The sequence below is a fragment of the Amblyraja radiata genome, chromosome 28, assembly GCF_010909765.2.
Source record: "Amblyraja radiata isolate CabotCenter1 chromosome 28, sAmbRad1.1.pri, whole genome shotgun sequence".
In the NCBI taxonomy this organism is placed as follows: Eukaryota; Metazoa; Chordata; class Chondrichthyes; order Rajiformes; family Rajidae; genus Amblyraja; species Amblyraja radiata.
The window spans coordinates 7937635-7953158 of NC_045983.1; the positions used below are offsets into that span (position 1 = coordinate 7937635).

The following is a 15524-nucleotide window of genomic DNA, read 5'->3' on the forward strand; positions in this document are numbered from 1 at the left end:
GAATGGCTTGTGTTCTGTCAAGTCTCAATGATGGGAAGGTAATCTAATATAGATATTTAAAATTGGAAGAATATTCAAAAGGGTTATTGTAGGGCAGCATGGGGACACAGTGGGTAGAGCTGCTGCCTCATATTGAATCCATGATGTTGATGATGAATAGCTGGCGATCTAAACACTGATCCCTCCAATTAAATTGGGCCCTCTACATGATCCCTTTCAATTTTATCAATAGATTGAGAGTTCATCTTTACCAAGAGCTTTAAAAATACTAAATGGGTTTGGAGGGCTTGAATGACCAACTCACTGTTACTCAAATCAGTGTTACTCAACTGAAAAGATAGGTGGGACTTTGATTTAGCATCTCTTTGGGATGTTGGGGAATACTGAAACACCCGGAGGATCCCACGCGGTCAAGATCAAGATCAAGAGAGTTTATTGTCATGTGTCCCAGAAGGACAATGAAATTCTTGCTTTGCTTCAGCACAACAGAATATTGTTGGCAAAAATAAACACCAAACAGATCAGTGTGTCCATATACCATTGAATATGGATATACACATAAATAAGCATATAAAGCGCAATAGGCTATTAAAGTTCAGATTTTTGTTTGAGTTGAGTTTAATAGTCTGATGGCTGTGGGGAAGTAGCTGTTCCTGAACCTGGATGTTGCAGATTTCAGGATGTTCCTGAACCTGGATGTTGTACCTTCTACCTGAAGGCAGCTGAGAGATGAGTGTGTGGCAAGGATGGTGTGGGTCCTTGATGATGCTGCCAGCCTTTTTGAGGCAGCGATTGCGATAGATCCCCTCGATGGTAGGGAGGTCAGAGCTGATGATGGACTGGGCAGTGTTAACTACTTTTTGCAGTCTTTTCCGCTCCTGGGCGCACAAGTTGCCGAACCAAGTCAATCGGTCAGCATACTCTCTACTGTGCACCTGTAGAAGTTAGAGAGAGTCCTCCTCGACATACCGACTCTCCGTAATCTTCTCAGGAAATAGAGGCGCTGATGTGCTTTCTTTATAATTGCATCAATGTTCTGGGACCAGGAGAGATCTTCGGAAATATGCACGCCCAGGAATTTGAAGCTCTTGACCCTTTCCACCATCGACCCGTTGATATAAACGGGACTGTGGGTCCCCATCCTATCCCTTCCAAAGTCCAAAATCAGTTCCTTGGTTTTGCGGTTGTTGAGGGCTAGGTTATTGTGCTGGCACCATTTGGTCAGTCGGCTGATCTCACTTCTCTACTCTGACTCATCTCCATCAGTGATACGTCCCATAACAGTGGTGTCGTCGGCGAACTTGATGATGGAGTTTGCACTATGACCGGCTAGGCAGTCATGAGTATAGAGTGAGTACAGCAGGGGGCTGAGCACGCAACCTTGAGATGCTCCCGTGCAGATTGTTATCGAGGCTGGCACATTTCCACCAATACGAACAGACTGTGGTCTGTGAATGAGGAAGTCGAGGATCCAATTGCAGAAGGATGCGCAGAGAACCAGTTCTGAGAGCTTGGTAACCAGCTTGGAGGGGATGATTGTATTAAATGCCGAGCTGTAGTCAATGAATAACAGCCTGACATATGAGTTTTTGTTGTCCAAGTGGTCCAGAGCGGAGTGGAGAGCCAGCGAGATCGCATCCACCGTTGATCTGTTGTGGCGGTAAGCGAACTGCAGTGGGTCCAGGTTTTTGTCGAGGTATGAGTTGATTTGTGCCATGATCAACCTCTCAAAGCACTTCATCACCACCGACGTTAGCACCACTGGTCGATAGTAATTGAGGCACGTCACCTTGCTCTTCATGGGCACCGGTATTATTGATGCCCTTTTGAAGCAGGTGGGAACCTCAGACCTCAGAAGTGAGAGGTTGAAAATGTCCGTAAAATCTCCAGCCCACACAGGTTTTCAAAACACGACCGGGTATACCATCAGGTCCAGGCGCTTTCCGAGGGTTCACCCCTCTGAAGGATTTTCTGACGTCGGCCTCAGTGACTGTGACCGAAATACCATCACGGCAAATGGGGGCTCGGGAAGGCACATCAGTATTCTCCCTATCAAAGCGTGCGTAGAACGTGTTGAGCTCCTCAGGGAGTGATGCTTCGCTGACATTCGAGCTGCCTCCTGATTTCGCCTTGTAGGAAGTGATGGCATTCAAGCCCCGCCACAGTTGCCGAACATCCGTCTCATCCGCCAGTTTGGAGCAAAAGTCCCTTTTGTCCATTTTGATGGCCTTACCAAGGTCGTATCTGGACTTCTTGTAGACCTCTGTATCTTCGGACATGAATGCCCGGTGTCTGGTCTTCGGAAGAGTGCGGATCTCATAGTTCATCCAAGGCTTCTGATTGAGAAACACTTGGAAGGTTTTTGTTGGGATGCAGTCCTCCACACATTTCTTTATGAAGTCTGTAACGACTGTGGCGTATTCGTTCAGGTCCGTTGCCGAGTCCCTGAACATTGCCCAGTCTACAGACTCCAAACAGTCCTGGAGTTGTTCCTCAGCCCCCCCCCCCCCCCCCGACCAGCTCTGAACAGTCCTCACCTCAGGAGGTGCGCACTTCAATTGCTGCCTGAAGAAGCAGCACCGCGGTATGGTCGGATTTACCAAAATGAGGGCGAGGGATAGAACGATAGGCATCCTTAATGGTGGTGTAGCAGTGGTCTAGGGTGTTTGGTCCTCTGCTGCTGCAGGAGTTGCTGCAGGAGGTCACAGGGAGAATGTGCAAACTCCACACAGACAGCACCTGAGGCCGGGATTGAACCCGGGTCTCTGGCACTGTGAGGCAGCAGCTCTACCAGACGTGCCACTGTGCCACCCCAATGGCTTGAAAAATAACTTCCAGTTGGTGGTCCTCCCATGCATTTGCCGCCCTTGTCCTTCCAGCTGGTGTTGAGCATGAGTTGCATTGATACTGTTCAGAGCATCTTGCTGAGTTGCTGCAGTCCTCCCTGTAGATGGGACAAGCTGTGCATCGGTGGTGGAGTGAGTGGAACGGTTTCTTATTGAGGAGGCTGCTGTGTCCAGTTAGTTATAGCCAGACAATTGTCTGCAATGGCTTTTCCTCCCAATATTTTGCAGTTACGTCTGGCTTTCCCCAATCACCCAAGTTGTGCTGAATACTGACACAGAAACATTCTGAAAAAAGATTCCTGTCCAGTGCTCAATTGATCAAATAAGCTCTTTAAATTAAACAGGTGCATTTGAGTGGTGGTTTCGAATGGCGCATTAACCTCGTACGTGCTAATCGCACAGACAATAACAACTGCTGTTGCATGTTTAAATATATTTGTGGATGCAAGCTGGAATATCCATTAACTTTTTAAAAGCAAACCTTTTCTCCTTTCCCACAGAAGAGACGAAACAAGTGTTGCGGCTCAGCCTGACGGAGTTTTCTTTGCCCAAGTTCTACCTGCTCTTTGGAATCAGTAAAGTCAAATCAGCAGCCGTGATTGCATTCCGATCCAGCTATCGGGATCGTTCCTTTTCACCTGGATCCTATGAGAGGGAGACTTTTGCTCTGACTTCCCTCGAAACTGTGACTGAAGCCTTGTTGGAGATCATGGAGGTAAGAGTTGCTCATTGGATTTGCGAAAACATAAAAGCAACAACAGTACATCGTGCCTAATACAAACAAATTAGTTCTCTCAGCAAAGAATGCGATCCAGAAGAAAGACAAATAGCAATTGTATTACTTAGGCACGAGACTGCAGATTGGTATTGATATTGGTTCATTATCATGTCACGTGTACCAAGATACAGTGAAAAACATTGTTTGCAGTTAAATCATACCATACATGAGTACAATCACACCATACACAAGAACCATAGGTAGTGCAAAGAGAAAAACATCAGAGTGCAAAAAATAGTGTTCCAGTGTTATTGTGTTAGAGCTATGGAGAAGGTGCAGTTTAAAAAAAAAGTGCTGGGACTGCCATGAAGTCGGTTGGGAGATCGGGACTACACCCCCATAGCTTATGTAAGGAGCTTTCAGTAGTCTGATAACAGTGGGGTAGATGCTGTTCCCGAATCTGCAATTTTATGAAATACATTTTGAAATCAAGAGATGGCCATCAAGGCTGTGCTCCCTGCTGATCACCAGCCCCTCACACTCACCCCCATCGACGTGTATGTGGCACTGAGCAGGATTAATGCACGAAAGGCTGCTGGCCCTGACGGCATCCCCGGGTGCGTCCTCAGGGCCTGTGCTGCACAGCTGACAACCACACCTCTTCAACCCTCACCCTGAACACCGGCGTTCCACAGGGCTGTGTGCTGAGCCCTCTCCTCAACTCCCTCTTCACCTACGACTGCGCACCTGTACATGGTACTAACACCATCATCAAGTATGCAGATGATACAACGGTGATTGGCCTCATCAGCGACAACGATGAGTCGGCCTATAGGGAGGAGGTCCAGCTCCTAGCAGCATGGTGCGCTGACAACAACCTGGCCCTTAACACCAAGAAGACCAGGGAGCTCATTGTGGACTCCAGAAGGTCTAGGGTCGGCACGCACACCCCCATCCATATTAACGGGACGGAGGTGGAGCATGTTTCCAACTTCAGGTTTCTGGGGGTCAACATCTCCGAGGACCTCTCTTGGACCCACAATACCTCAAAACTGATCATGAAGGCTCACCAGCGTCTCTTCTTCCTGAGGAGACTACAGAAGGTCCATCTGTCTCCTCAGATTCTGGTGAACTTCTACCGCTGCACCATCGAGATCATCCTTACTAACTGTATCACAGTATGGTATGGCAACTGCTCTGTCTCCGACCGGAAAGCACTGCAGAGGATGGTGAAAATTGCCCAACGCATCACGGGTTCCCCACTCCCCTCCATTGAGTCTGTCCAGAGCAAGCGATGTCTGCGAAGGGCGCGCAGCATCGCCAAGGACTGCTCTCGCCCAACCACAGACTGTTTACCCTCCTACCATCCGGGAGGCGCTACAAGTCTCTCCGTTGTTGGACCAGCAGGTTCAGGAACAGCTTCTTCCTCTATACTTGTACACTGCACAATGACAATAAATTTGAATCTGAATCTGAAATAATTGTGCCCTTTAATCGGCAATTTTCAAATTGGGAAGTTTTTCCTTATTGTTGGAAATTGTGTAAGTGGATGTCAGCTAAAGAGCAAAACAACTTGAAACGCCAACTTCAGTGTTCTTTGTGCTTCCAGTTGCATTGTGTATCAGATATAATTAACTACGTTTATTGTGTGAATAAAGAAAATAAATCAAGGTGAATAATTGGTATTCACTGATTTATTTATGTGTGGTCCATCCTTCAGGGTATTTGGCGATAAACATTGCCAGCTGCCAGTTTATGCCATACAGTTCAGTTGGAAAGCAGGTTTTACCTGTAACCTCTTGCAGTCTGAGGAAGGGAGGTGTATATTTGAGAATTGGGTGCTGGTGATGGATGCCCTCTGGTCAGTGGTTAAACAAATGTTTCCAGCTCAGTGCAGTTCAACAGCTTAATTTGTCATCTGATGACATAGTTGGCATATATGTTGGTGAATTTGATTGTTGTCAAAGTGGTGATTATCCCTGAAATAAAATCAGAAAGCAGCAGATATTTAGCCGGTCTTGCAGCATCTTTGGAGAGAGGACAGTTTGAAATGTTAACTTTTTCTTTCTACTACCTGACCTGCTAAATATTCAACATCTGTAAAACACAAAGTGCTGGAGTAACTCAGCGTCTGTGGAGGGACTGGATAGGCGTTGTTTTGGGTCAGGACCCTTCATCAGACCGAAGAAGTCTAAAGAAGGGTCCTGACCTGAAACGTCATCATTCCATTCCCTCCACAGGTGCTGCTTGATCCTCTGAGTACCTTGTGTTTTGCTCAAGATTCGAGCAAGTTCCTCGTGTCTTCATTGTACTTCTGATATTTTCTATTTTGTTCCGTATTCCTATATGCATATATCTGAATGTTCATTTTACTTTTCAATGATCTGAGCAACCCTTTTTCTTCAGGCTTGTATGAGGGATATACCTACCTGCAAGTGGCTGGACCAGTGGACAGAGTTAGCACAAAAGTAAGTTGTGTTACTCTGCACATCATGTAACAAGAGTTGCTTATATTTTCTGTTTTCAGCTTTTCAATTACTTAATTGTTTTACCTCCACACTGTTGGGTTTGAGGGGACTACTGGTTAATTGCGTAAGCCTCAGCAGTATTCCAGTAAGGTCTCAGAAAAACATTGGCGCCACATTGGGTGGTGGGGTGTATGGAACGAGCTGCCAGAGGCGATAGTTGAGGCAGGTATCGTAGCAACGTTGAAGACATTTGGACAGGTACATGAATAGGAAAGGTTTAGAGGAACACGGGCAGGTGGGACAAGTGTGGATGGGGCATCTTGGTCGGCATGGGGAAGTTGGGACGAAGGGCATGTTTCCAAGCTGTATGATTCTCTTGACTATGACGTGACTCCATCACACAAGCTCTCCACCTGCAACAGTCGGTGCATTCCACCCCCATCCTGCAGTCCACAGATTCCATTTGCAGCAGCAGTCACTGATACAATGGGAAATCGGGAAGGATAGGAGATTTTATTCTTTTCCCAGCCCATCGTTGGATGGATACCATGATCAGTTGTGTCTTTTTACTAACACCTTTGGAAAATTGAATAATCCGGACCCAACTATTGAACCAGACATTGTGAGTTTAAATACCCACCTGTAGACATTTGCTGCATCTGTTCCATGTTGTCTGGTATTATTTGCACTATTCTTTGCCTGTTATCATTGCAACTTTATCTCATTGATTTTTAATTGTATTTGTTCCACATAGATTTGCATTCCAGTATAATCCATCTCTTCAGCCGAGAGCGCTTGTTGTCTTTGGTTGTATCAGTAAGCGGGTAACCCATGGGCAGATTAAGCAGATCATTCGTATCCTGAGCAAGGTGAGTGTACATATTCTTCAGTACAGTATTCTTAACATTGCCATTTAACCCTCAGATCATAAAGCTATAACAAATATAAGCTTATTTTTAAGAGCCACTTGCAGGTCCACCACCGATTTCCCACATCCTTGGTTCCAGAGCCTTTCTGGATTATCCGTTTTGCCAGACCAACAAAGGTCACGGCTTCTGGGAGGAGTACGACGGTACAAGAATAGGCCGCTGAGTATTTATTTATAGTGTACTCCCCACGTACATTCTTTCAGGTGAAGGCCTCTTGGAAGTGGTCTGCATTTCTGCACCTTGCACATGCAGTAATGAACAGTTTGTTTCTGTTATATCGGCAGAGCAGGGGGTGGTTTTAGGAGTACTTTGGCCCTGTCACCAATGACTTACATTAATCTTCAATGTCTGACAGTTGTGTAACTCTAACTAGGCCTGGGTTGTGTGGTGTTGCGGTCACAGGTGTAGGGTGAGAGAGGAAAGGTTTCATCGGAACCTGTGGGGCAACCTTTTCACCCAGAGGGTGGCGAGTATATGGAACGAGCTGCCAAAGGAGGTAGTTGAGGCAGATACAATAACTGTTAAAAGACATTTGGGCAGGTACATGGATAGGAAAGGTTCAGAGGGGTATGGGCCAAGCGCAGGCCAGGGGGACTAGCGTGGATGGGGCGTCTTGGTCGGCAAATTGAGCCGAGAGGCTCATTTCCGTGCTGTGTGAGTTTCCTCCAGGTGCTCTGGTTTCCTCCCACATCCTAAAGACGTGCGGGTTTGCAGTTCAATTGGCCCCTGTAAATTGTCCCAAGTGTGTTGGGAGTGGAAGCGAAAGTAGGGACAACACTGAACTAGTGTGAGCGGGTGTTTGATAGTCTGCGTGGTGGACTCAATGGGCCGAAGGGCCTGATGTTCCATGCTGGATATTTCAATGTTTCTATTTGGTTGACCCACAACTGGACTACTGTATTCTCGTCAGAAGGAGGATACAAAATGAAGCAGTGAAAATTGAGAGGAGATTTTACAGGGGTGGACTAGAATACAATGGATTTAGATCGATAGGGAAATGAAAACAAGAAACATTTCCGTTAATATATATTCGAGATTGGTGGGTGGGGACAGATTTAAAGTGATAGGCAAAAGATACAAGATAGACACAACAAGATCTTAATCAGACACCAGTCATGATCTGAAACTTCCTGTCTGTGAGAATGATAAAACTTGAGCAAATCTGGACTTCCAAATGGGAAATGGAATGAAAGTAAATTGTTCGGCTTTGGGAGTCAACTGGATTGTTCAACACAATGCTCGCGTAGATTTAAGGTACACAAAAATGCTGGAGAAACTCAGCAGGTGCAGCAGCATCTATGGAGCGAAGGAAATAGGCAACGTTTCGGGCCGAAACCCTTCTTCAGACTGATTTCGGCCCGAAACGTTGCCTATTTCCTTCGCTCCATAGATGCTGCTGCACCCGCTGAGTTTCTCCAGCATTTTTGTGTACCTTCGATTTTCCAGCATCTGCAGTTCCTTCTTAAACGCTCGCATAGATTTGATGGTTGAGTGCTTTATTCTGCTTATGATCTGTGATGCATTCTAAACTAGTGCAGGATAGACAGATATTTGTACCTTAGGAACTTGTAATTAATTTTCTTTCATAGTTGCTGATGCTGTATGACCTTGGGATTAGTACCGTGTTTAATTAATGGCCCTTAAATCATGCAAGTATTGTCACGAATACCTTTTAAACATTATTGACCCTGGAGCAGTCGCGATTCCACATGGCCATGCCCCAAAACTAATGGGAGCAGCTTCAAAGAATCTCATACCAAGTGAAGTCAAAGTTGAGTTGATTATTACCAAACATTGCAGGCAATCTACTTTTCTGTTATCAAAGCCACTTTTTTTTACCGACAATTCTTCATTTGCAGTTTTGCAGCTATTTTGCTCATTGAATCATGATATTCTGTGCTGGATTTTGAGTCATTGGCAAAGAAATGAATCTTTGGATCCTGCCACTGATTGTTATACAAAAATATTTATGCATTGGTTTTTCTATAACCCCATAAATAATCTTTCTTCCTGTAGCAAATTAATTTTTCAGTTAGTAAATACAGCCTACTTGCCAGGAACCACAAAGTCTCGTACTTCAAACATTTGCAGTCTTTGATAAACTGCCTGGTGTGTTGTAAAGGAATTAAAAATGCCGCTCAAGAAATTAAGCATTTTCTTTATTTTTGACAATCCTTTTTTCCCCCACAAATTTGGAACCTCAAATTCTGTATTGTTAGTAAAACGTGACAACTGCAGGCAGCACAGTGGTGCAGCTGATGGCCTGCTGCCTCACAACGCCAAGGACCTGGGATACAACCTGACCTTGGGTGTCGTTTGTATGATGGTTTGCATGCTCTGTCAATGATTCCCTGGGTTTCCGATGGCATGCGGGTTGGTAGGTTTATTGGCCACTGTTAATTGTCCTTGGTGTGTGTCCAGTCAGTGGCACAATCTGGGGGGAGTTGATGGGAATGTGGGCAAAATAAACAATGGCATTAGTGTGGGGTTGTGTAAATGGATGGCTGATGGTTGGCATGGACTCAGTGGGCCAACAGGCTAGTTTCATCGCTGTGTATTTCTTTCTCTCCACCTTTTTTAATACTTTTGCAACTTGATTGTGAAAAATTGTGATGTTGCTGAACGTGAAGTTTGAAGGACTAAATTAGTGGCAAAGAGAATGGCATTGCTGATGCCATTTTTACATCTTTGCACCATCTGATTCCATAGTTCTCAAACATAACATCATCTGTTCTTGGTTTAAATTCAGTCTGTAAGTTGTCGCTGGTGTTTTTTTAGCATTCTGATTTTAAATCTGCCAATAGTCACTAGTTGTGATTCTTCAATCTGCTCTTTAATTAATTGTTCAAACATTTTAACTCCCCCTCGCATTCCCATACTGACCTTTCTGTCTTGGGCCTCCTCCACTGTCAGAGTAAGGCCACATGCAAATTGGAGGAACAGCCCCTCATATTTTGCTTGGGCAGCTTACACCCCAGCGGTGTGAACATTGATTTCTCTTATTTCAAGTAACCCCTGCATTACTTCCCTCCCCCTCTCCCCTAAAGTGACGAGTGGAAAGGATTGGGGATGTGTAATGGGGGGGGGGGGGGGGGGGGAGTGGGAGTGGAGTCAGTCTACCACATGACAGAAGGAGGAAATGTAAACCGAATGCGAATGGAATTACGTGCCGACCCATCCCCAGCTTCCACCATCTCCCTGATCATTTACAGTTTCGGCTTCTGACCCCACTCCCGACTCACAGTGCACAAGCAAGCCCTTCTTCATTCTCCGGCCTTTCCGGTGACACTGCTGTTGTTGCAACTCACATTGTAACCTCTGGGAACAACGCTCTCTTTGGGTCACTTCCCTCCCCCCCCCCCCCCCCCCTTCTTGTATTTGAATAATTTTGATTGGCAATCAGCATTCATGTCTGAGTCAGCAGCAAATCATTTTTGTTTTTTCGGTAAATCTTTGCGGAAATGTTCTGATTGCTCTGGTGTCAGTGTGAAAAATATATAACTAACCGCAGTTATTTCTACTTCTGGGCACAGGGTCTGGAAAGTTGCCTGAAAGGTCCTGATAATCACAACAGCCAAGTTTTGATAGAAGCTACTGTCATTGCGTTGACCAAACTTCAGCCACTGCTCAATAAGGTAAAATCACAACATGAGCAAATAACTTTCCATATGTAAAGCTTTTCAGTAAGAACAGCTATCGCGTTCTAAAGCAAAGAGAAATTTGATTGACTATATTCTAATCCAATCAATGCAACATTCTCTAATTTTAAGAGACCTAAATCAATTCCAATTAATTGCAAGTCAGAGTAAAGCCCCTGTCCCACTTACGTGTCCTTGGCACGCTAATTACGCGACCTCGTGGTCACATTGAGGCGCGATGGAGCCGTCTGGAGCTCGTGACGTCATTTGAAGATGGACACAAAATGCTGGAGTAACTCAGCGGGGCAGGCAGCATCTCTGGATAGAAGGAATGGGTGACGTTTCGTGTCAAGCCCCTTCTTCAGACTGAGAGTCAGGGGAGTGGGAGACACAGCGATAAGGAAAGGGAAGGTGTCAAAACGAGGCTGCAAAAGAGATGAGGGTCAAGGAAAATGTAGAAAAGATCATTGTTAACGACGAGAAGGTGACAACAAAGCAAACAGATAAAATGTAATCAGGGAGATAGTCAGACTGGTCAGAGAACTGGGAAGGGGAAGGGATGGAGACAGAGGGAAAGCAAGTTAGAGTTTAAAGCTAGAGATGCTGGGGCGTAAGATGCCCAAGCTACATATGAGGTGCTGTTCCTCCAATTTGCACTGGGCGTCTCGCTGACAATGGAGGAGGCCTAGGACAGAAAGGTCAGTGTGGGCATGGAAGGGGAGTTAAAGTGTTTTATTGCAGGTGCAATCTTTCAGATTACATGTTAAACCAAACTCCTGGAGGGGATAAAAGGACGTCAGTCTGAGCAGAGCTGCAGAGTTATTATGTACAAGTTACTGCTCATTGTCCTAGACTGGATTATGATGGATAAATACAGGCAGTCCCCAGGTTATGTAACATTCCTGTCTCTGGACACTGTCTGTAAGCTGATTTCTCCCAAAATTAGAAACATCCATTTCCTATTGCATCCCACATTATATTATTCCACATATACTTGTTATATACTTTCATTTCATTCAACAAACACCCTAACTATAAAACAAAATAAAACTGAAGGAATATACACGACATTCAGTCATTAACGAATACCATAAAACATTTTTTATAGTTATATATAATTATTATATATTATTATTAAAAATGTGAGGGAGAATTTGTGTACGGTCGAATTTCTCTGGCAGAGCAGTCTTCTTCAACCTAGTCCCTCTGGTTCTTGATTTCCCAACTCTGGGCAAGAGACTCTGTGCATCCACCTGACGGATAGGAAAGGTTCAAGAGGGATCTGGGCCAAACATGGGGAAAATGGAGCTAGCTGAGATGGGGCATTTTGTTGGCATGGACAAGTTGGGCTGAATATTCTCTGCTCTGTCATTCTTTCCTGATTATGTCCCCTCCCCTTTAAAGGATTCAAATATGCACAAGGCCCTATTTTGGGTGGCAGTAGCGGTGCTGCAGCTGGATGAAGTCACCCTGTACTCAGCTGGCACAGCGTTGCTGGAACAAAATCTGCACACGTTGGATAATCTTAAAGTCTTCAATGACAAGGTAAGGGGGCTGCAAATGTCTGGAAGTGGGACACGACCTAACAGATAAGAATATTTGAAAAATGCAAAGTGTTCTGAGAAAAGTGCTTTTTTTTTTCAATTCAATGAAACTCTACTTCAAGGGTCTCGACCCGAAACGTCGCCTATTCTTTTTCTCCAAAGGTGCTATCTGGCCCACTGAGTTACTCCAACGTTTTGTGTCTTATCTTCGGTGCAAAACAGCATCTTCCTACATACTTTATTGTCACATGTACCTAGGTATAGTGAAATGCTTTGTTTTGCTTACAACACGGTAAAATCGTACAGCAGACCTCACCGAGGCAGCACACAAATGTCGCCACGTTTCTGGTGCCGACAAAGTTACAAAGGTTCACCAAACAGTTTTAGGTCACACCAAATCGATATACTCCTCTACTAAAAAAAAGGGTTTCCCTTGCAAAACAAATGACAATTTTCTCTTTTAAATTAAATATTATTGTATATTCTGTTAAAAAAGAGATTTATTACATGTTTATTATTATGGCTATTTCAATGTTTTAACTGCATTATCTAAATACCTTTTCAATAAGCTCTTAGGAACAGGAATAAGTCACACTTTTTCCCTTGACAGTGAGGTCATGGCTGATCACTGACCGAAATACACCATGAACTTCCCTTTCCCGTACATTCCTCAATACATTGCTTCATTTTAGAAATCTGCCAGTCTCAACTGTAAAATTAGGGGTTGCCACTTGCAGAAATTTTCAAACTTGTGCCATTTTTGAGTGTGTAACATCAGCAAAAAAATAATACTTTCGGAAATGAAAATGGGATGAGCAGCATTTGGTTGTTTACCTTCAAGTTCTTCACAGCTATTAGATTCTTGAACCCGCCCACACAAACCTCATCCTACCACAACAACAGTCTTTGACTACCAAATACTTGTTTTTTTTTTAATTTCTATTTGTGCTTTGCACTAATATCTTTTGAATCTTTTTACTGCCTTGCAGAATTGTATGTGTAATTAATATATAATTTTGTGCTCCAATGTGTTTGCAAGCAAGATTTTCATTGTGCCTCTACCTCATTGTATTTGTGCACCTGACCATAAACCTGACCTGATTTTACTCATTTTCAAACTGCTTTTGTAAAGTGAGTAGACAAGTGTAGACATATGGCAATCTCTGGCTTTTGATTTTCGTGTTGAAATTTGACTGAAAATGACAAGAGTAAGGAGAAGCCATACACGTCATGTCCAAACCACCGTTAATTGACCCTGATGATCTGGCACAGTAAATGCCACCAATTTGTGGAGAAAACAACCATGATCTGGGATGTTGCTCATTGAAGCCTTTTGCTTTCCTCTTCAGAGTCCAGAGGAGGTATTTATGGAGATCAGAAGGCCTTTGGAATGGCATTGCAAGCAGATGGATCATTTTGTTGGGCTGAATTTCAACTCGAACTTCAACTTTGCATTGGTGGGACACCTGATGAAAGGTGAGGATAATTAATTCATCACCAGCCTCTGCAGGTTCTGCAGTAAACCCTAATGTTGAATTGTTTACAGAAATGGAGGGAAAGATTTGTTATCTATTTGATAACATATTGCAAACTGTTCATTTCCTTCCTATGTCTGCTACTGCCGCATGCTGTTATAGTAGACACATCTAACTGTTTACTTCTGGTTGTTGCCTTGGAATTTATATACACAAGCAACATTGCGTTAATTAGATGAATAAAGGAGAAGAGCAGATCAGCATCAGTGCTAATGCATCATAGAAATGTTTGAATTCCTATGAAGTAGTTACACTCCAGGAACACAGTGTCTGTGCTAACCCTGATGCCAATCCAAACTAATCCCACTTGCCAGCATTCTCTCCATTTAGAATGAAGATTGAGTTTTAAGCAATTACCCCCACCCTTGCTCTTTCCACTGCCGAACCAGAATTGTACACCGTGCTCCGGTTGTGGCCTAACTAATGTCTTATAAAGATGTACCATGAATTCACGACTTTTACATTCCATGCTTTGGCTAATGAGGGCAAGTATTCTTGACCACCTCATTGACCAGTGCTGCCACCTTCAGGGTCCCTTGGACATGTACATTGAAGTCCCTCTGATCTCCAGTTGATCCCTTGCATTCATTGTGTATTTCCCTGCTTTGGTGGTCCTCCCGAAGTGTATCACATGGCACTCACCAGGATTAATTTCCATCTACAATATCTCTACTCATTTTATTAATTCATCACTGTTGTTCTGTAGCTACAATTAACAGAACTATCCTCATTAACAGCAATACATGAACATTGAAAACATATATAACAACTGGTGAGGGTCCCAGTGGCATACAGTAGTACACCACTGGTCACATACTCCCAATCACCAACATTACATTCCATTGTTCCCCATTGCCTATGTTTCCCATATCCAATTTGCAAATTTGTCCTGGATCCCTTGGGCTCTTTTGGATTAGTCTCGTATGTGGGAGCTTGTCAAAATGCCTTACTGAGGTCCATGTAGACTATCAACTGTATTACTCTCATCAATACAATTTGCTACCTTTTGGAAAATTCTGTCTAGGTGCAGGGAGGCTTTGGTGAATATGATCATGGGTGTCTGCCAAAATATGAGAAGTAATCTTTGTTTTCCAGGAACTTGCTGGAACCTTTAGTCAGTGGACAATAGGAGAACTTGGTAAAGGTTCGATATACTGCAGATGTTGAGTGATGTTTGCTAGACCTTGTTTCTGGAGCGGGGTCAACTAGTTTGAAGCGTTTCAGACTAGTTCTAAAGGTGAACTTCACCCTCAGAGTTATTTGTGGAACATGAGGTACAATCCAGCGGCAAGAACGACTGAAGATAGTGCAAAGGCAATAAGACAACCTTGTTCACCATCTTCACTGAGACAGACATTATTGTAGATGTACTTGGTTAGAATCATAGAGATATTTTTTTATGGGCATCCGGAATTGGTATTGGCTTATTAGTTTTAGTTTAATCTAGAGATGCAGCCTGGAAACATCCATGGAGTGCACACCGACCAGTGATCCCCGTACACTGGCACATCAGGGACAATTTACAATTTTTAGCAAAGGCAATTAAAGGCAATTCTGCACCCGTAGTCAGGATTGAAACCTGGAGGTCTCTGGTATTGTAAGGAAGCAATTCTACCGCTGCACCACCGTGCAGATGAGAAATGATGAGAAAATCATTTTTTACACAGAGAGTGGTGAATCTGGGGAATTCTCTGCCACAGAAGGTAGTTGAGACCAGTTCACTGGCTATATTTAAGAGGGAGTTAGATGTGGCCCTTGTGGCTAAAGGGGTCAGGGGGTATGGAGAGAAGGCAGGGATGGGATACTGAGTTGGATGATCAGCCATGATCATATCGAATGGCCGAAG

General features: G+C 44.1%; 1 protein-coding gene across 9 annotated transcripts in view; it reads left to right on the forward strand.

Moving 5' to 3' along the window:
- Positions 1 to 15524, forward strand: part of nf1 (neurofibromin 1) — a 325252-nt gene that overhangs the window by 277707 nt on the left and 32021 nt on the right. For all 9 annotated transcript variants that reach the window (XM_033045689.1, XM_033045685.1, XM_033045690.1 and 6 more), the window contains 6 exons: positions 3347 to 3561; positions 5971 to 6032; positions 6787 to 6901; positions 10495 to 10596; positions 12004 to 12144; positions 13493 to 13619. In XM_033045689.1, coding sequence (XP_032901580.1) covers positions 3347 to 3561; positions 5971 to 6032; positions 6787 to 6901; positions 10495 to 10596; positions 12004 to 12144; positions 13493 to 13619 — 762 coding nt within the window. The remainder of the gene's footprint in view (positions 1 to 3346; positions 3562 to 5970; positions 6033 to 6786; positions 6902 to 10494; positions 10597 to 12003; positions 12145 to 13492; positions 13620 to 15524) is intronic.